At 35.9% G+C, this 23,379-nt stretch overlaps 1 protein-coding gene across 1 annotated transcript; it reads left to right on the top strand.

Annotated features, from left to right (window-relative positions):
• Positions 1 to 14,410: 14,410 nt before the first annotated feature.
• Positions 14,411 to 19,647, top strand: LOC115926620. Its single transcript, XM_030991497.1, has 2 exons — positions 14,411 to 16,281; positions 19,518 to 19,647. The coding sequence occupies exon 1, from the start codon at positions 14,580 to 14,582 to the stop codon at positions 15,585 to 15,587; it is 1,008 nt and encodes a 335-aa protein (XP_030847357.1). The 5' UTR covers positions 14,411 to 14,579; the 3' UTR covers positions 15,588 to 16,281; positions 19,518 to 19,647.
• Positions 19,648 to 23,379: the final 3,732 nt, after the last annotated feature.

Raw genomic sequence — 23,379 nt, 5'->3', positions numbered from 1 at the left:
CAGAATAAGAGATGAACGAAAGAATAGTAGGCGGAGGAAAGAATAAGAGATGAACGAAAGAATAGTAGGCGGATGAAGGAATAAGAGATGAACGAAAGAATAGTAGGTGAAGGAAAGAATAAGAGATGGACAAAAGAATAGAAGGCAAAGGAAAGAATAAGAGATGGACGAAAGAATAGTAGGCGGAGGAAAGAATAAGAGATGAACGAAAGAATAGTAGGTGAAGGAAAGAATAAGAGATGGACGAAAGAATAGTAGGTGAAGGAAAGAATAAGAGATGAACGAAAGAATAGTAGGCGGATGAAAGAATAAGAGATGAACGAAAGAATAGTAGGCGGATGAAAGAATAAGAGATGGACGAAAGAATAGTAGGCGGATGACAGAATAAGAGATGAACGAAAGAATAGTAGGCGGATGAAAGAATAAGAGATGGACGAAAGAATAGTAGGCGGATGAAAGAATAATAGATGGACGAAAGAATAGTAGGCGGATGAAAGAATAAGAGATGGACGAAAGAATAGTAGGCGGATGAAAGAATAAGAGATGGACGAAAGAATAGTAGGCGGATGAAAGAATAAGAGATAGACGAAAGAATAAGAGATGGACGAAAGAATAATAGGCGGATGAAAGAATATGAGATGGACGAAAGAATAGTAGGCGAGGAAAGACTGAGAGTTTGACGAGAAAGAGAGTGAAAGAGCAAAATAGAAAAAGGCAGAGAGAGAGAGGTAGAGGGTGGGGAATGGAGGGTATTTGCGGAAGAAAGAGAGACAGTGTTGTAAGAATAGCATCAGAAGACCCAGAATTCTTTGGTGGGGGGGGGGGGGGGGGAGGGGGTAGTGCACATGTCCGGAATTCTTATTTTGGTTCAGAGGAAGAAATATAAACTCTTAACACAAAGTCAGAATAAATACAAATACAATCAGTTCATTTATTTCTTTATATCACTTAGACAGTTTATTACAAAAACAAAAGAACTCTTTTTTTTCTCATCTCATGAATTTTAACCATTTGATAAATGTTTGTACAGCTTTGTAAGAATGAATTCTTTATTTATCTTACTTTCTTTACCAGGAAAAAAAAGGAGGAAAAAAAAGCCCCACATAGTTCTTCAATAGAGATGTAAATTCACCAACAGAACTTATATTTCTTATCTTTTCTTCAGATACAAGTACATATACATGATTCTGTGTCCCATTTGCATCCATTCTCTTCAATGACATAAAATATAAAACATTTACACTTTTAAGCCTTGCTCACAGTCATGGTGCAATGATCTGCCTAACCTAACTGATGAAGCAACAAAGAAAAAAATGGTGGAAAAAAGGGAAAAGAAAAAAAGAAGAATAGTGTAGCGTGTGTCAAACCTGTACAATTCTAGAGAGCTTCCAATAATCCAGTTTGTAGATACAATCTGGGCTTGGGCAGATAATGGTCATTTGTACAAAATTGTAAATCCCCCAGGAAAAATACTGGATATGTGCTCATGAAAGTTATGTAATCTATTCATTTATGGCTCACAATACATTCTATGGAACACAGGTGGAAGTTTTTTTCTCAGGAGGGCAAACAAAAGTTATTCATAAAACACCTCCATGACTTTGGCAGTGATTTCTCTAAATTGCACAAAGTCTGACTTCTCCATGTTTAAAAGATCTGTGAATATTTGGGGTCATTTGAGCCGTGTTGTACACACTTTGTAACCTGCACATGAGCCTTTTTTTTGCACAGCACATTGTATAGGTACATTAGAATATCACATACATGCCAACATTTGAAAATCAGAAATCTGTACAAATTATGCTATTTTAAACAAAAAGAGGAACAATCCTAACTCTCCTATTCAATACTACAGACAAAATTGTACAGGAAGAGGAACACCTGCATTAAAATGATAATTATCTTCTCCCAAAAAGAGGAATGTTCCTCTTTAATCTGAACAGTTGGCATGTATGATATCATGACGTACAGGACATGCATGCTTTCCTACACATTTCCTGCACTTCCATTGCTGGTACATGTATTATCTTAGCTGAAAACATATGGCATGGATGGCAACCAGGGGGGCGTTTCATCAACACTAGGAACTTTTAGATTCGCACGAACACAATGGGGATTGCTACGGTCGACGTCCTTTTAATGCACTGCCTTCAAATCAGCCCACGCAAAATCTTAAAGTCCCTATTTGTCCGTCGACCGCGACAATTGTAAGTGCTGACTAAAGTTGACCAATGAGAGGCCTGGAAAATAGTCGGTGCGATAAAATTGTCGGTGAAAACCACTGACTAATTGTTTCATGAAACGCCCCCCTTGAATGTAACAGGGATGCATCGAAAAGAAGCATGGCGTGAGATTACAAATACCTGAATTTGATATAACAAATCATCTGGTCAGAGTCAGAAGGGTGTTAACTCTGTGATAAAGAGTGCGATTTAACACCCTTGTGGCTCCAAACAGATGAAATATTGCATGCATATCATCGTTTCCATTTATTCACCCAAAATGAAGAACTTGTCGGTTCAAATTTTGATAGACAGAACTGCCGAGGTTGAAAAATAGATATCATGTGTTTGGATTCTGAAGTGTGTTAACTTGTGAGCTAAGAGGTTGTTAACGCTGTAAAGCATATCAGTCAAAGCCCTTCTGGCTCCAAACAGACGATATATTGCCACACTGAGAGAGATGATTACAGTAGGCATTAGGGCCTATGTTTTGTGTACTTCTTTCCTTTACATTTCTAGTTGTTATTCATTTACACAGGAAATAGTTTCAATTTTGCTGTAGTAGTTTTTTTGAGGCAGTTCACTGTATTATGTCTGAAAATGGCTCTGCACTGTGAACAGTCTCTTGATACATCTCAATGGTATACTTTGGCTAGAAAAATGCAGATTGCATTTCAAGCGTAAAAATGAATTGTAATTTGAGTATTATTGATCATTTCAAATTTTGAATAGGGACTATTCCTACAAATATTAATTCAAAATGAGTATATTTGATGTTATCCAATCATTGTGAACCTTTTCCAAAAAATTCTCATAAAAAACAAGTTTAATAAAAAGACATCTACCTGATCAATCAAAACAAAATTCAATTCAAAATTGCATATATACTAGTTTAATCTGAATGACATTTCTTAAGACTCTATTTCGATTGTATGTAGTCAGAAGGATGTTTTATCTGTGTTAAAGTATATAGGAGTTAACACCCTTCTGGTTACAAACAGACAATTAAAACGCAGAATTTGTATATTTCTATATTTTTACGACAACAATCTATATGTTCTTTAATAACAGCATAATAAAATTCACTAATCACTACATTGTTACCATAATACATGTAACTCTAAACCCATTGCATTTGACCAAAGCTGTCCAGTGCTGACGAGACGCACCTATCTCGACCAAGAACCTACAACTCGACACACCGAGTAAAAAATACATGACATACGACACATAAATACAGGGAAGCAGAAAAATCACTCATTTTTCATTTCTTCAGAAAATATTATACTTTACAATAAATACAAAAAGAAAGGCAGAAAATATACAAATGTACCAGAACATAAATACGATGTAACAGTAGGAACTCTTGTGTTCCTTGTCAAAAGATGAGATCTTGATTGGTTCATTAGAATAATAGTTCAATAAATATTACCATTCTTGATAAATTATGGAGAATTACAACTAAAAATGACATCTCAACCTCTTCATTCAATACTGGACAATCAGGATGGCGTTTCACAAAACTTGTCGTCAGTGACAAATGATAGTTTTTGTTATAAGCTACTGAAATCCTTGCTTCTGATTGGTTATCGACCAATTTTTCACTGATTTTTTTCATTTGTCATTGAAAAAAGGCTTTGTGAAACGGGCCCCAGGTGAACCTAATGAAAGACTTCAAAAGGACTGTTAATTTACTATATCATTTTTTGAATTCCTATCTCTGTGAACAGTTCACAGTTGAGATGTAACTGTAATAATAACGACATTGTTCGAGAGGAAAAATTCTGCTCTCTCAATCTATATATTTAAGAATATACATGAAGAGTATGTACCTGAAATGGAAAGGCAATTAAAAAAATGTCTGCAGATTCATGACAACATATGGGAGGCTCATTTTCACAGAATACTCATTTGCATCAAGTTTAAACTATCCAATTACAAGATTCTTTGTATTTATTCAGACAACTGATATATACCACTTTTAATGGGTAAATTTTTCACAACAAAATCCCTAAACATGGGTCCCACTTTTAACAAAACAGGTCCGTTTTTTCAAAATATCAAAAATGTGCATAATTTCCGGGTGTTTCGGGCCATGAAAACACCCGAAAAACACCAGAAAATTTTGGGAAAATTGTCTTTTTTCGAGAAAAATAGCCACAAATGACTCCTAATAATGGGTATGGGTTTCGAGGCTTGAGCGGCACACCCCGTCCAAACCAAAACTGAGTATCCTCCCCGGATGCGTTATGTTTTTCTGCGAATTTTTTTGAAAATCGTGCCGGCAGAAAAGTCGCTCAGTGGGGGGGGGGGGGGGGGGGGGGGGGGGGGGGGGGGGGGGGGTAGTGATCACTATTTTTTATGGCTCCCGAAAATTTGCTCCCAAAAAAATCGCAACGAATCTGCCAGCCGCTGAATAAGCGCGGGGGGGGGGGGGGGGAGGGTAGTGAGCACATTTTTCTCTGATATGTGCAACTTTCATTTTTTTTTACACTTACTCTTTTCCAATTTCTAATAAGTACCCCTTTTTCCATTCTTAAAAGTGCCCCGTTTTCATCTCTGCTGAGTACCTGTTTTTAGCTGCGAGAAGTGCCCATTTTTACCTCTGATAAAGTGCCGCTTTCACTTGACACGTGCCCCTTTTTTTCCTTCTGTTAAGTGCCCCTTTCCTTTTTAAATATGAGCCCCTTCCCCTTTTAATAAATGTATCTCTTCGCCGGTGATAAATGCCTCTATTAAAATCTGATAGGTGCCCATTTTCCTCCGATAATGCCTCGTTTCCATGTTTACTAGTGCCCTTTTCCATTTCCGGTGAGTGACCCTTTTCAGGTTTGAAGAGTGCCCCATTTTTACCTGTGATGATTGCCCTTTTTGCTTTGGCACTTGCTCATTTTTGTTTGTTTTAAGTGTCCACTTCTATTTTGACAAGTGTCCGCTTTTCCTTTCTAATTTATTGATGTGCCATTAATTTTAAAGCGACTATATAAATTAGCAACTTGCATTTATAGTTGATATTAATGTTCCATTCATGCTTAATTTGTGCTTAAGACCCCATCAACATTAGTTTTCCGTCTTTGAGATGCGATTATTCGCACTGCGACCTCAAAATGTTTTTTACTTTTATTTGCTCGCTTGCTTCGCTCCCTTGCAAATCGATATTCAAATCATCACACCCAACTGCAAAGCATGATGCGCGGAGAAATAAATATTGAATCATTATCACTTACAATGTAATCACAAGTGATATTTTCCTGGCATCTACTAACACAATGGAGACCATAAACAGCAGTTCATGATAACGGCTTTTTAAATCAAGTAACAGTTTGAGGGGGTTCGACCCAATGACGATGCGGAACATCGTCCACTAGCCGCGAAGTCCGAGCCAGGTAGCGGCGAGGCGATTTTTTGTTGTTGCTATTTTGAACCTTCGTAAGTGATGTTTTCCTGGCATCTATACTAACACAATATAGACCATAAAAAGCAGTGCACGATAATGTCTTTTTAAATCAAGTAACAGTTTAAGGGGGTTTGACCCGATGACGATGCGGATACTGTGGTATCTACCCTGGCTTTTTTCTATTCACATCACATTTTTACTTGGCAGCCCAAGGGGGGGGGGGGTTAAACCCCCTAACCCCTCCCCCCCCCCCCCCCCCCCCCCCCCCCCCCCACAGATCCGCCACTGGGATCTTTTGCAAACTGGAAGCAATAAGCATTACATGTATAGGCGATGGAAAAAAAGTGCTTGCGAAACCGACAGAAACTTCGCGGCCACAGGGATGACAGAAAATAATATGACAATGAAACCAGCAACTGTGGCAGGATTAATGGCGGGGACAATATGCATGCTGAAAGAGCACTTAGAATAGGTATATCGGAAAATTAATTCAAGACTAAGTTATAAGTTAGAAGTTAGAAGTTATAAAGAAGATAAAATTGTTGGTATTAGTCATGTTCGACTTAAAATTGCATGCCCCCCCCCCCCGCCCCTTACCCGGTAAAACCTTCTTATAATATCATCCCTCTTTCTTTCTTTTCCTTCTCATTATTCTCCTTTTCCCCTTTTTCTCTCCTCCGTCTTTCCACCGTTCTTCTTTTTCCGTCTTTTTCTCTCCTCTTTCTTTCCCTTTCCCCTCCTTTTTCTCCTCTCCCCTTTTCTTTCCTCCCTCTTTTCTTCCTCTTTCTCTCTTCCCTTTTTTCTTTTTCCTCTCCTTTTTCTTTCCCTCTCCTTTTTCTCCTTTTCTTTTTTTTTGGCCGGGGGGGGGGGGCACGTGCCCCCTGTGCCCCCCTGGATCCGCCACTGTACTGTGTCCATATATATATATAGAGCTAACATGGCCGGAATACCTCTTGCTCGTTTGAGAAAAGTCCAGAAGAGAAACTAGGAATCTATTCCGGTAAATTGGCCTTATAATAATGTTCTCTTCTGTTTACCGTCGAGGGTATATAGCCTTAATTGTATATAAGCCCTGCAATCACCCCAGATTTAGCTAAACTGAAATGTGAAATGGGCCTAAAAGGTGAATTAATATTGTTGACAAGACGTTGTCAAGAGAATGAGCAGGGCATGTTACCTCCTCTTCGGATGTGGAACCCTTAAATAATATTTGAAAATTTATGCACTGTGCAGGTATAAATCAATGGTAGAAGGCAAGATTCCTCGACGAAAGAGGGCCTTATCAGAGGAGACTCTAAGCTTTCTAAATAAGTATCATTCATTAATTATGGTTGTGATTCAGTTATGATAAAACATCGATACTTCTCGGTTTCGTTTTTTTTCTGGGACGCACTGTATATATATATATATATATAGAGAGAGAGAGAGAGAGAGAGAGAGAGAGAGAGAGAGAGAATGCAAAAAATCAACATGATGGCACTTACAAATCGTAATAATATTTACAGGACTTTCCTTATATGCAAGGAGCCCAGTGAAAGTCCGAATAGTAAAACTAGTCAGACGATAGGTGCCTATATATTTGGAAAAATTTTCCTTTCCATAAATGCGATAACATAGAAAGGGGGGGGGGGCGGGGAAGAGAGAATGAGGATCTTGATGTACAGTCTATAATAGGCAAATTTGTGAATGCTGAACCTTTAAAAAAAAAAATCCCATGTCGGTATTCAATAGTATCTGAAGATCAATTACTAGTAGTACTATTCAATCACTCGTTTTTATTTTATTCATGTTTGATTATACAATTATTTGGTGAATGATGTTTTGTTTAGTTTTGATGTGAACTAATAAATATGGTCGTAAAACCACAACAAAACATGCGTTACCTCCCTCCCCCTTCTTTTTCAAAACAGTATTGGTGGTCAATTAGCTGAAAGGGAGTGTGTGTTTACTTATCGAATACTAGCTCTTTGCTCGGTTATCAGTAAAATACAAGTTGGTAACTGCATAGATGGATATTTTGTGCAACTTTACTCTACCTTTTCACTTATCTGCCAATAATTTGTAGCTGGCGCTATAACAACTAGGGAACTTTACAGAAGGAAACGTCTAATCGAGTCCGGTTAGATGATAATGATATTTTTCTCATTCGGGAGAACATCCCGGAAAACATAAACCATGACATATTGACATCGGTGAAATGAAAACAAAGGAAGACATAAATCCTCGAAATAAATATGGCAACTTCCAAACCATCGATATTCTGATATGATTATGTTCAAGAATGCCGGTAAAGATTCTGAAAAATATTTTATTATTTAAAAAGAAAAACCCTATTCCGCTTGACGTATACAGAGTGACAGCCTGGCTGGCAGAGTCAATGTTTAAACAGCTCCACCCCTGTTAGAGGGTGGAACAAGCTGAGCGACCCCCCCCCTCGGATTCTCAAAAGCTGAATGGTTTCAAACACATCACATACCCTCCTTAATCATGTTAATGTCCCCAATATCATAGGTGTATATCCATGAAGGATCCTAATTCTTTTTTATCTGCGAAAAAAGGAAGAGTAGGACGTAATAATGGCTTACTGAGTATAAGATAATAATTTTGTCCCGAAATAATTTGTTTCATATAGGCCTTTGCAGTGCCTTTGATATATAATCAATGACCGACATGAGATTACTAATATCTTTATTGGAGATAGATAGGTTGATATCATCTCAAGAAGAACGTTTGTAGAAGAAAGTTGAAAGAAATCATACTATATGTTTTCAGTTTCAGTTTTATTTTTCATTTCCAACAGAACAGTGATTTTGACAAGAAATTAGATATTCGATTCAATATTCAATAATATAATACATTTTACACGGTTTGAAGTTATAAAATAGAAAGTATACATAAATATCCAGTTAAATGTTTGTTTGATATTTTTTGTAAAGATAAACCTGTGGAAATGGAGGGATCCGCTAAAAAGTAAAGCTTGTAAATTGTGGATCCTCAAAACAATAACAAACCTAATTTTTGTAACATGTAAATATATTGGCTTGAAGAACAAAAATATATACATAAATTACCAAAAAGTGGCAGAATATCAATAAAATTATAAATCCGTAATTTGAAAACTTATTATGGCACGAATATAGTATAGTGAACACTGGAAAGGTCAAAAGAGACAATCGTAACTGAGAGATAAGACATAAATATATAATAATACAAAAATATAAGACAACAGAAAATAAAGCAAGGAAAGAGATAAATGCAAGGATAGAAAAATGTTGATGCATATGTAAAGAGTAAAAAAAGAGAGAGGAGAGGTGGAGAGGAGAAGAAAGGAGAGTGGAGAGCACACGAGGTGCATTGTACTGCACACGGGTGGTGACCATAATAGTAAGATAATACAGAGCGTTAAAAAAAAGACGTGACGGGAAGGATTTAAAGAAGACAAGACATGATCTGATAATCCACTGTATTGTTAGGAAGTGTAAGAAACAATTTCTATTTCCTCTGTAATGAATTAAGAGAGGGGGCAAGTTGAATGTCATTAGGAAGAGCGTTCCAAAATTTGGGGGTTGTATAAATAAACGTGTTTTGAGCTTGAAGGGTTCTCAGCAAAGGTAGATGAAAGTCATTACAATGTTGAGTTGGGTATAAATATGTATAGCTCCGAATGTATCCACCTTGATTAAAATAAAATTGGATTCAAATAAGATGCAAAGTTTGTATGTATGCACCCCCCCCCCCCAAAAAAAAAAAAATGTCACTCTGCAAGCCCCGGCAATTTTTTTTGCGAGGCACATATAGAAAATGAATGCAATAACCCCAATGCCCCAACCACCCCCCCCCCAAAAAAAAAAAGCACCCCTTCCCAAGAAAAACATATCTTCTAGAGCCACTCCTGTCACTTACTATTTTGATAATTGATATTGCAGTAGCTAACTTCCGAGCTATAGCGTTGATCGATATATCTTCCTGTTTCAAAAATTCCAGTATGTGTTAAATGTTTGCGAGGGCGGAGCACAAAACTGAAAAATACTTATGGAACCGGGCATGGTGGCTCAGTCGTTAGAGCGCCCGCCTCATGAACAGGAGGTCGTGGGTTCAAACCCCGGCCGAGTCATACCAAAGACTTATAACAATGGGACCTTCTGCCTTCTAGCTAGGCGGTCAGCATATTAGAATAGAGAAGGGTAGTAATAACATATTATGTTATGCAGGCCCAATAAACAGAACACTAAAAAGTAACCTCTTTTGGGAGTGTATTTTAAGTGATTTTAAAGTATAGTGCCGTTTGAACTAGATTTAAACGTTATCGACACGTGCCTTCATTTAAACAAAAAAGGTACTCCTGTTCACGTTTTCATCTAACCTAAAAACCACCACTTTATCACGCGACTGGAGTAACGTGATTCCACTTACCTCTGTAAATCAAGTGTTTATGACCAAATAACCACTTGACCAAGCAACGAGTTTTTTGTCAGATAATCGATGGTGGCGATAAATACGTAATTATTTGGTCTTGTAAGCACCTTCATTGATTGGTTTCACAGGTTATCCCAGGTTGAATGTAATAATCACGTTACTTACACCGGCTAATCGTCTTATTGTTCTGTCCGTGAATCTCTGGTTATATTCAACTAGTAATTCTGAGGTGTCTTACACACCTTTTTAAAAGGTTTCAAAGTTACCATAAATTTCTTGGTTATGATCACGTGGCTCAAGCTGATTACTAATCTAAGCTGTGAAAACGTGATATGTAGGGTTGAAAATGAGTAATTATTAACTGTTTTAAAACACCTTTTTAAATGGTAGTCAAAGTTGCCATAAGTTCCGCGGTGATGATCTCGTGACTCAAACGGATTATTGATCTAAGCTGGTCATACGTGACTTTTAGGTGTGAAAAATTAGTCATTATTAGGTGTCTTAAAACACCTATTTAAATGGTTTCAAAGTTACCATAACTTTCTTGGTGATGATCACGTAGTTAAAACTGATTACTAATCTAAGCTGTGAATCCGTGATATTTAGGTGTGAAAAATTAGTTATTATTAGGTGTCTTAAAACACCTATTTAAATGGTAGTCAAAGTTGCCTGCAGTTCCGCGGTGATGATCTCGTGACTCAAACGGAATATTAATCTAAGCAGGGCATACGTGACTTTTAGGTGTGAAAAATTAGTCATTATTAGGTGTCTTAAAACACCTATTTAAATGGAAGTCAAAGTTGCCATAAGTTCCGCGGTGATGATCTCGTGACTCAAACGGATTATTAATCTAAGCTGGGCATACGTGACTTTTAGGTGTGAAAAATTAGTCATGATTAGGTGTCTTAAAACACCTATTTAAATCGTAGTCAAAGTTGCCAGCAGTTCCGCGGTGATGATCGCGTGACTCAAACGGATTATTAATATAAGCTGGGTATTCCGTGTTTTCCATGTGTGAAAATTAGTTATTCTTGGGTGTCTTGATGGTTTCACAGTTAGCATTTAAGTTCCGTGGTGATAATCCCGTGACTGTTGGCATATTTCTATGTTCACCAGTTGATAACTGACTGTTGGCATATTTTCATTGCACCAGTTAATAACTTGAGTGTGCATATTTCCAGTTGCACCAGTTGATGACTGAGCGTTGGCATATTTCGAATTGGCCCAGCTGACACCAATTCATTTGCATATTGAATATGGGGTGCGTGCAGATCTATGTTTTTTAAACAATTTATCTGAATTTACAGCATATTTCTTAATTACTGATGATTTAGTTATATGCAATTCATTTCGAAAATACTACAAATATAAATTACCAGTTATTAGGACATTTCGCTACTTCGTATAAATTACATTTAGTTAAACATGAATAAGGGAAACATTAACTGTGAACTAAAATAATTTCAATAAAGTACAAGTATACGAAATTTTTTCGATTAATTCAATTATGTAAGTCTACTTATTACCAATGCCTTTACATTGGAAATACAGACGTACTAGTATTGAACTATTGTTGCTGTTCAACTGGTTGGAAGTTTTACCAAATGGTTCTAATGGCTCAGCTAGACCAGTTGAATTATAACTGGTCTGGATCAACTGGATCATTTAGCCCATTTCAATTTCCAGGGTTACCAGTTGGCATTAATCAACTGGACCAGTTGCAACTAGCTTTCTCTTCTGGGATGTTTGCACCCACCACCCCCACCCCCTCTAATCCCAAACTGCTTCCGGCGCGCCTGGACGTAATTATGGAAGATCCAAGACACGATGTTCAGAAACGGGATGAGAACGTCATTATTTTGGTTCATTTATTGTGTAACATTTGCGTAATTATTGGGTTGAACGCGGGTTACAGTAACATACTTCCTCTCCGACGTAAATTTCACGTGAATGAAGAACATGATTCATCTCAAGTCAGCCTCGTAATATTCACGTGAATTTCACGCAGATATTTTGACTAAAACTATCACTAACGTGTTTCTGTGACGCGATAATTTCGTGTATGAAGATGTAATTTCATAACCAAACAAACACGAGAGCATTAGGTTTACAAACCATGGTCTCTAAGGTAGGGATAATCACGTTATTATAATGGTGATATTGCAGTGACAATTGCGTGATTTAGTGTACGTGTCTTTTAAGTTACCTAATGCAATAAACGTATTAACACATTTACGTAAATGTCCGGTGTTTGAAGAACGTAACTCTCCTCAAGTCGATACCTTGATATTGACGTGATTTTCACGTGATTTTGTTTATTGGGGGGCCCGCTGGAAGAGCAGTTTCATAACTGAAGTGGCTACCCTGGGTAAATAAAACGTTATTATTATATGAACCGTCATCAGTTATCACTTCATTGTGTGCTTTTCGTCTGTTTAGTTTAGTCCTATGAAAGCTATGGCAATCAGGGAAAGAAAATCTAGACCAGCCATCCTAGTGCTGCATTTGAGAGGGAAAGAAAAAGAAAGAAAAAAACAAAAAGGAAAGAGCAGAGAAGAATGAAAGAGAAAAAAGAAAAAGAGAATGAAGAGGGGAAAAAAGGAAAAGAAAAAAAAAGAAAGGAAAAAGAAAGAAAAGAAAGAAAAAAGGAGAAAAGGAGAAAAGGAAAAAAAGGGGGAAAAAGAAGAGAAAAGGAAAATAAAAATGGGGGGATGAAAGAGAGGAGAGAGAGAGAGAGAGAGAGAGAGAGAGGAGGGGTGGGAGTAAGAGAGAGAGGGGGTTGTTGGGTTGAGTAGTCTCGTCGAGGAAGCAAGAAAGATATGCATAGATATGTTGCTGTGTCGGTATTCTCGCTCGAACCTCGTGTACTATATCAATGCAGAAGTTTGAACTCGGTCATATGTATACGTCGGTTGGCGGGCAATTTTTTCTTCCTACGAACTGTGAATTTTTATCCGCTGAGACGACTTCGAGAGAGACTACAACTATCATACTCATGAACTATGATACTTTGATACTTGTTGAACTAGATACTTTCAGTTGAAACAAATCGAGACTGGATATTGTCCATACTGTGAGCACGAAAAAGATATCAGTTAACCATTTTTTTATGCAAGTGCCCGCTCTTACTTTTAGAGAGAGAGAGAGCCATGCTTATTACAGAATCTCGCTGGCATAGAAAACGAAAAAGCAAATTGGCAATCACTAGTATCAGGTTTTCGGAGCGACAAATCAAATCAAGTTTTGCAAAGGGATTTCAAACCATTGCTCAATAATACTGTGGACTCGATATGGAAATGCAACCCTTCTCACTCAGTCAATCCAAACGGATTGCAGATCGAAGCCCAAGCGTTAATACATCGACGTCGGGAGAGAGTAATGCCCAGGAGAGGACTCCATTGCTTCATGGGCAAGTTAGAGAAGTCAAGGTGCCCTTTCTAATTGCCAAGTCGATGCAGATCGCTGGTTTCTGGTTTTCGTGTGGTTGTTCTCGTGATCCTGTGAACAGTACAGATAATGGTCGAGATTATCTTTCAAAGGCAGGGGTCTGGAGTCCTACCGAGACCAAGGGACCAAAAACGACAGGTGCCGAACAACGGAGAGAAACTCATGGTCAACATCAGGAAGGTTAGTCAGAAAATTGTATATATTTTGGAAAATATTAAGGTCAATTCGATGAAATCCTCTGCAAACAGGCTCAATGAGCTTCTGTCAAACTCAATATTGAGTGCACAATCTTTCATCCATCATGTGGAGTTTCTGAAGCGCATTGAATGATTCTTCACTGTAGGATTACGGCTGCACCCTTTTGTATATCTTCACTCCAGTGATCTCGAGGCATATGACAGTAAGAAGTTTTAAAAAGAAAGACAGAAAACTTCCGTTTAAAAATGTATCCACTTAGAATTTAAATTTAGTAGACAACCGTTCATCCTCTCCTATCGACTCTCTCAACCCAATATCTTACTGTCATAATTGCCTCGAGACCGCTGGAGTGAAGATATGCAACAGGTAGGTGTAGCCATAAGTCTACCAAGAATCAATCAATGGGCTTCAGAAACTCCACATGATGAATGAAAGCTTGTGTACTCGAGTGGCTCGGCCTGAGAAAGTTCATAGAAGTGGATAAACGCTAATCTACTAAATTGAAATTCTAAGATTCGTACGTTCGTGTCTCCTTAGATCAAGATCAATTTAAAGTTCCTAAATTAAGTTCTTCCATCTAAGGTATGCCATGTCCATAGAAACTTAAACCCTGTCATAACCCAAGCAATGGAAGTTTTATTTCCTTCACGTTAAAAGATAAAATGCTGCACTGGACTATTACGACATTAAAATACTCTAGTGTTGACATTGATCCGTCAAAGATAAATAAGTGATTAATCTTCAATCATAACTTGAGAGAATTATAATCTTGATATTATGTTTGTGTATTCACAGATCACCAGAGATGCGATAAATGGAATTCTGCATACCAGGTTGTATGCATCATCATATTACTGGCTTTGGTTGCATTCTTCGTCGTCGACATAATCTTTTTCTTAATGTACACAAAGCTTGAGAATAAATATCTCTTGGACACGGCATCATTCCTTTGTCTCAACTTCCAAACGTTCTCAATCATCATCTACACCTTCATCCGTTTGAAACTCTGCTGTTGGAGGGGTAATCCTGATTTCCATGCCATGCCCTATGATATGGACACATGCGTGAGACGCGTGACACTGGTTCAAGCGTTTTACAATACTTCTGGGAAATGCTACTTAAAATCACGTTGTTCACTGGCCATTGAGATCCTGATGTTCTTCTTGATTCCTCTTTTGAACGCAATCCTACAGATAGTTTTAGGATTCTCGGTGTTCTTCATTGGTTGTGAAAGCAACTGGCAAATGGCGACTCTCGTCATCAAATCAGTCTTGTATATCTACTATGGTTGCTTCTGGTATGTGGTGTACGTCCAGCGCGTCTACCTGAATTGCCAACTAAACAACGCACTAGACACAATCAGAAAACTGGCTGGACAAACAGACTGCGAAGGCACCCGGGAAGGCGCCCGAAGATTGATCGATCGCATCTATTCGGTGTTCAACGTTTTTCGATATTTTACAGGATGGTTGATGGCCTTCACCTTGCTAACTGTAACCTTCCATTCCCTTTGCTGCGGCATTTTTTCATACTGTAAATCATCCATGGTGACCTCAAGAGACAGTTATTTGATAGTAATGCTTTGGATCCAAAACATTATGTTTTTTGTTGTGCCAATATATGCTATCGGAGGACTCAACCTGGAGTCTCTTTGGAAAAATTTCCGTCATGTCCTCATCAAATGCAAAGTTCAAGGTCAAAGTGAGTTCTGGAATGAAGTTTGGAGCTACGTGACTCATATAGACACATTGGCGTCTTTCCTGCTGGTATGGACAGGGCTTTTCCCATTTGTTGGTGTCTTTCTGAAATTTATGGTTGCACAGAGAGACAGCATAAGTTTGGAGTACTGGAGTTACCTATCTAAATCATGCATTGATTCAATGGAAAGCAACACGTGTCTGGTTTAGTTGCCCTATCCTACATGCTAACTTTACAGGTGACAGGAAAGAAGAAGAAAAAGGAGAAGAAAACAGAAAAGTATAAGAGTGAGAAAGAGAGAAAAAGACCCCCAAATCGAGAGGGAAAAAGAAGAAAAGAAGAAGAAGGAATAGGAAAAAGAACAATAAATTTCAAATGTTGTAACAGGATTATATATGGGCCTACCACAAAGTCAACCACATGCTTCGAATTATTTTTCAGAGCACGCGTACACTCGCCCATTTATAGGTAGTATTACGGCAACGTCAAATGGCGCATCGTATAGACGTAACTCACCAACCGACGGTATTGGTGCCGCCGCGCGCCGCTGTCATTGCAAATTTCCGCACATCCATGTAGCTAGTTGAATAAGAGATAATTGCAACTGTACAGCCGAAGTTGCTCCTGATTGGTCAGTAATTTCATTGAGGTCCAAACAGTTCCCTCCTTGGATGGAAATATTTGGAGCTCCATGATTAATTTTGTTTAATCTATGACCCCAGTCGCGTAAGCATACCACTCGCGTGTCACAACTATTCTCTCTCAGTACGCTCTGCACTCACCCACAAGTTGGCGCCTCAGAAACGGCGCCGCGTCGTCCATTATCCTGTACACATGTCTAAGCTGCTTTTTTGGTCGGCGGAGTTTGCACGTTATGTGGAAGAGGTGTACATATAATACTTAGTTGAAATAGTTGAAATAGTTGAAATATTTATTGGTTACTGAATCATCATAGGTTATAACAATAATGTGACAATGTCTTTACATGAGTATAAAACATAAGTTAAATTACATTTCCACATTCAGTAAATCATAGATACATACGCTCGAAGAGGTGATGATACAGAAGGGCTACAGCCTAAGCGTGACAGCTTGATACGCTTGCAGCCCAGAAACATTTAAAATCATAACGATTGTAAAGTAAAGTAAATTACAGAACATAATTGGGGGAAAATAACAAAAAATAAACAGTGACTTGCAACCAAAAAAAAAAAATGGGATAGAGGGTGCATGGGAGGGGGATTTTCCTGCTATATCAAGGAAATGCCGACAAACATATATGATATCATGTGTTAATTTAAGAGATTTGTCAATATTTGCTCAATAAAATTGATTTCACACTTTTCTTGAAAGTATATACTGACTTCAAGTTACGGATGTCAACGGACAGTGAGTTCCAAATATCCGGACCAGAATGTCTTATAGATTTCATAGCCATTGTTGTTTTAGGATTACATAAATGGTATTTATTTGATTGTCTGGTTGGGTATGTATGAATATTTCTATTCAAACAAAACATTGGTGGGAAGTGGGAAGGTAGGGAATCATTATGTAGACGGAACATGAACAGTGCTTTTTGTAAAAAGTTAATATCAGTTACTTTCAGAGTTTTTAACCTCGCGAATAGGGGATCAGTGTGATCGCGATATCCAGCATTGGTACACACACGAATCGCTTTCTTTTGTAGAAGTAGCATTTTATCAGTATATACTTTTGAGTCTGCCCACAGTATATTGCAATAAGACATGTAAGGAAGAATCAAGGAATTGTATAGCATATATAGAATATTCAAAGGCACATAATGTTTTAACTTATACAGTAAACCAACAGTGCGTGACACTCTCTTTGAAACGTAATGTACATGATCACTCCATTTCAGATTTTCATTGATGATAGTTCCAAGAAATTTAGTATTTTGTTTTTTCTCCAAATATTCACCATCCAAGACTATTTCAGGTATAGGTTTATCAGTTGCATTTTTCCTGCTTTGAAAATGAATATAATTAGTTTTTTTCAGATTCAGAGACAATTTGTTGCTCCTAAACCACAAAGACAGCTTAGGTAGCTCGGTGTTCAGAATTCTCTGAAGTGATCGAAAATCGGAATTGGAGCAAAACACATTAGTATCATCAGCAAATATAATATATTGTAATGATGTAGTTGAGTTCGAGATATCATTAACATACAGTAGAAACAATAAAGGACCGAGTATCGATCCTTGTGGGACACCACATTTCATAGGCAATAATGATGAATCTACAGATTCGTAGCTTACATATTGCTTTCTACCTGACAAATAATCATTAAACCAGTCAAGAGCAACTCCTCTTACTCCGTAATAATGAAGTTTGCTTGATAGTACCTTGTGATCAAGAGTGTCAAATGCTTTGCTTAAGTCCATGAATACACCAATAACATGCTTTCGAGACGCCAAAGCATTCGAAACCTTATCATATAATTGTGCAAGGGCTAAATCGGTTGAGTGGTATTTCCTGAAACCATATTGATCCTGATTCAGTAAGTCATTTTCTGTTAGAAAACAATATAGCCTATTGTATATAAGTCTTTCCAATACTTTGGACAAACTCGAGAGAATAGAAACAGGGCGATAGTTTGAGACTTGGGAAGAGTCATCCTTTTTGTATATCGGAACAACCTTAGCAATCTTAAATGCTTCTGGAAATGTACCTGTCGTCAGAGAGAGATTAAAAATATGCACTAGTGGGGTTATTATATTTCCTATAACTTGTTTCAAAAGATATGTGCTTATCCCATCATGACCGTTAGCATAGCTTATTTTAAGAGAACGTGCAATATTCAAGATTTCAATCAAGTATGTTGGTTTGAGAAATAATGACTTGTTGCAGGGAGTTTGAAGAAATTGTGAGAAGTCGACTCCGTTTGAAGCTATTGTATTGGCCTGATTGGGGCCAACCCCAACAAAGTAAGCATTGAAGCAATTTGCTATTTCTTTTGAATCAACCATTGTATTATTATCTTTGGTAATATGACACTTTGATTTACTCTTTTGTTTTTTGAGGGCTTGATTGATCACATTCCACGTTGATGATGCATTTCCATTTGCATTTTCAAACTGCTTGGCAAAATACATTTGTCGAGACTGTCTAATAATGGTGGTTAGTTTGTTCCTATATGATTTGTAATTATTCAAGCTTTCCTCTCCTGGGTGTCGAAGACTATATTTATATAATCTATTCCGTTTTTTAATAGAGCAAAAGATACCTTTAGTTATCCATGGCTGCTTGATTCTATTTCTTGCCGATCTTTTTTTAGTCATTGGGATATGTTTATTTAAAAGAGAGGAGAACAAGTTCCAAAAAAGTGCATATGCCTTATTGGTGTCAGTACATGCGACCACGTCATTCCATGTTACTTTGAGTAGTTCGTCATTAAACATGGCTATTTTTTCAGCTGTGATTTTACGTATCATAGCTTGATTCTTTTCGTCCTCAGGATAATTGCGAACATGATTACAAATCAGGAAAATTGGAAGGTGGTCAGAGATTTCACTATACAAGAGGCCAGAGCCTATATAGTTATTGGTGACATTTGTAAAAATGTTATCTATCAATGTAGAAGAGTTATTTGCCAATCTGGTTGGTTTATCAATCATGGCATTGTATGAATTTGATCGTAACATATTATGAAAAGTATTATCTTCCTGCAAAAGATCAATATTAAAATCACCCATCAAGTAAACATCCTTATTTTCTAGATTGACCTTATGCAGCATCCTATCAAACTCATCCAAAAATAATTCAACATTTGTATGCGGAGGCCTATATATTGTACATATCAAGATGTTTTTCCTTTGAGCCATATTGATTTCAATGCATATCGAGTCAGTACCATCACTCTTCAAACTAAGGTCAGATCTAATTTTGTATGTTAACAAGTTTGAGATAAACATAGCAGCTCCACCACCCCTTCCGGTTTTTCTATCAGAACGTACAATCGAATAATTGACAATATTACATAAAGTAGATGGAGATGTATCATTAAGCCACGTTTCTGTGACTCCTATGACTGAAAACGGTTTGGTGAGGGCCGACAGCAGAATGTTCAGATATTCATAATTTTTAACAAGACTTCGTGCATTTGTATGTAATAAGCTAAAGGGTGTGTAAATAATTTTGTAGACAACTTGGTGAAATTTAATTGATAAGATTTCAAGTGTAGTGACATCTCCAACATATATTAATGTGAGGTACCATTTTTATGAAAGAAATGTTGATAAAAGAGGTTATTCATTCCTTTGAAAAAAAAATCAGCTTATAATACGCACCGACAAAGTCATGTACCTTTTTCTACCGTCTATTTTTCATTTTTTGATGACATGACTATGAAATAAAACTCAAGCGGGCCCTATGTTTCTCACAATATGCTCTTGATGAGGTGGTGATACAGTTTTTTTAATCGTAGATAATTTTAAAATGTAATATCATGCGTAGTATGATAAGGTTCCATATTAAGAATGTGCGCATGTATAGATGTAAGAATAATCTTTAATTTAACCGGATTTTATTAAAATATGTGTAAGAGACTACATAATGAGTCTTAATGGAATGGTTATTTTGTGATATAAAAAGAGATTGATAGAGGAAATGAATTGAATTAGATTGAATTGAATTGGTTTATTAAGTAAAAACATGAAATGCAGCTTAAGAATAACATTGTCTGTTTTACAAAGTAATCAGATATTTACATTATAAGACAAACATCAAAATGCAAAAGGAATATAACAAAATAACATTGGTTACATCACACAGCAGTATTATATACGATTTAGAAAAATGTATCGAAGGTGTGAATAAGTATAGTTATCAAAATAAATTTAGGCAATGTCGTTAAATATTCAAGGATAAATTCTATTGAGCATGCATGCTCAGGAATATTAGGATTATTGTACAAAAATATCACCTTAGACAAAAAAAAATTAGTTCAGTAAGAGATGGAATAATTGCACAGAATGATGTAAAACATCAATGTGGAGAACCATCGACAGTGAGAGAGGAGCAATAAGCCGTTTTTCAAAATGCATTCAAATTTGTACAAACAATATGTAGTTTAAGCTTCTACCAACCTTATCTTTTCGTAGGCAAGTTTTTATACAAGTTTAATTAGCAACGAACTATTATATTCATCTGTAATATATTATTATTGTAATTCGATAGACAGAATGTAAATTGCAAATACATCGGTTATTGCTAATTATGACAAACACCAATATATATATATATATAAGAGCAATCCTGGAATAGGGTGTAAACTATCCTGCAGTATATAAAAATCCCTGTTAAGAGTCTGAAATTTGAGATGTTAGACGGGTTTCCCTGTATAGGGTATCAAAACTACAACTTCAGTCATCGTTTAGCACGGTGCTTTTCAGGAAGCAGTTGATGTACAGTGCTGTCGTATGCAGCCACTGTTTTATGGAATAACTTGCCTGAATACCTTAGAAATTTCCACTCCTTCTGTATGCTGTTTCGAAAAATGCATTGACATGCAATTATGCTTACGTGCTATATGCCTCTATGCACTATTCAAAACCGCTTTATTATTATTATTATTAAATTCTCCAAGAAAAATATATACGTACATATGATAATAAAATGCTTATATAAAAATGTATTATGCAAAAAAAAATTGCTTATAGAAGTTAGTTAAGTTTCCCATCATAATAATTATTAAAAGATAAAATATGATTTTTTTTTTTTACTTTATTGTACTTTGTAATGCGATGTAATACGACTTCATTGATGTTTGGGTGGTGTGATCGTTTTTCAAGGGCCCTCTTGTAAAACTATATTTCAAGTATTCAAGTATTCAATTTATTTCACATCACTTTAAAAACACATCAAAAGATATACAAACAAATCATTATAAATTAAAACAATATAAATATATACAAAAAAACATTCATTTACATTGTACTGATGAAAGAAGGATGAAGGGTGGAGGATGTGAGGGATCAACAAAGGCCATTGGCCTGTCAAGGTTGATCCCCTATATTTCCACCCTTCAAAAGAAATACATTATACAAAATATAAAAAATAAAAACAATCAAACAAACAGATAATATAACATAGCATAATCACATAAAAACACAACATAATTATTTACATAAATCACATAAAAGGCAATTAGATCAAATAAAACTACTCACAATTAAAAAGATAACATTTATATTTTTTCCTGAATGTAAAAACAGTGGATATTTCTTTTAATACGTTTGGCAACTCATTCCAAAGCTGTGGGCCTTTAAAACTTACTGTAGTTCTTGAAAAGTTAAAAATATAAAAAGGTACATACATTTTATTGGAATTTCTTGTTTTATATTTATTGATGTTGCAATTATATTCGAAATAGTCATGAAAGTTATTGGGCAATAGTTGTTTAGAATAAGAAAACATAAACGATGCTAGTTGTAATTTATTTATATCAAATATATTCAATATTTTTAACTTTTTAAATAATTGTTGGGTATGTGCTAAATAGTTTGATTTGGTAATTGCTCGTATTGCACGTTTCTGTAGTAAAAACAATTTTTGTGATAAATAAAATGAGCAACCGCCCGATACAATATTAGAATACATAAAATGTGATAGAATCATACAGTTATACAAATTTGTTAAAATCTTCAGTGGTAAAATGTGTTTTAAAATATTAAAGACTCCAATGGATTTAGATATTTTTAAAGCAATGTAATTAACATGCTCCTTCCAGTTCAAGTTTTCGTCAATGATTACTCCAAGAAATTTAGTACTGGTTTCTCTCTTTATACTTAGATCATTAAGTTCAATATTTATTACATTATCTTGTATTCTACAATACATACTCTTAAATATCATATAACATGTTTTATCGCGATTAATGTAGAGTTTATTGGCTGTAAACCAAGTTTGTATGCTTTTCATTTCTGAATATAGATTATTCAATGCAACTGGATCTTTACCTGATAAAAATAAACTTGTGTCATCTGCAAATAAAATTACTGATAAAATATTGCTAACATATTGCAGATCATTAATATAAAGTAAAAATAAAAGGGGGCCGAGATTAGATCCCTGAGGTACACCTACTGAAATACTTTTACATTCTGAATTAAAATTACCAACGCTTACATATTGCTTCCTATTGCACAAATAACTTTCAAACCACTGTATTGCATTTCCCCTTATTCCATAATATTTCAGTTTTTTAAGTAAAATTGAATAGTCAATACAGTCAAACGCCTTTGACAGGTCTAAAAAGAGAGATATCACTATGTGTTTCTTTTCAAAGGCTTTGGCAATTTTATCTGTTAATTCAATCAATGCATGGGTAGTACTATATCCCTATCTAAAGCCAAATTGTTTATTGTGCAAAATATTGTGTTTTTCAATAAAAGATATTAATTTATCATAAACAATTTTTTCTAAAATTTTACTAAAAATTGATAAAATAGAGATTGGTCTATAATTATTCAACATATTTTTACTGCCATTCTTATAAATTGGTATAACTTTAGCTATTTTTAATGCATTAGGAAATATGCCTTTTTTAAGAGAAGAATTAAATATATTGCACAAAGGAGACACAATTGCATTAATAGAAGATTTAACAATTTTAGCACTAATTTCATCGTAACCAGGACATTTACTTACATCAAAACTCGATATAATATTAATTATAGTAGATTCTGTAATTGGGCTAAAAAATAAAGACTCACAAACAGATCCCTGTAAAAAGCTATTAAATGATGTAGTTACTGCACTATCCAACTTATCATGAATTTTCTGTCCAACTGTACTAAAGTAATCATTGAATAAATTTACAATATGAGATTTATCCTTTATAGATCTACCTTCATATTCGATTTCATTAACATCATGCTTACTTTTTCTTTTGTTCAAAACTTCATTTATAACATTCCATGTTTTCTTTGCATTGTTCGATATTTACGTTTTGTATCACGTATCAAGTCATTAAATCTATTTC

Source organism: Strongylocentrotus purpuratus, unplaced genomic scaffold (genome assembly GCF_000002235.5).
Source record: "Strongylocentrotus purpuratus isolate Spur 01 unplaced genomic scaffold, Spur_5.0 spur5_scaffold_2, whole genome shotgun sequence".
NCBI lineage: Eukaryota > Metazoa > Echinodermata > Echinoidea > Camarodonta > Strongylocentrotidae > Strongylocentrotus > Strongylocentrotus purpuratus.
This window is presented reverse-complemented; position numbering and strand designations above follow the sequence as displayed.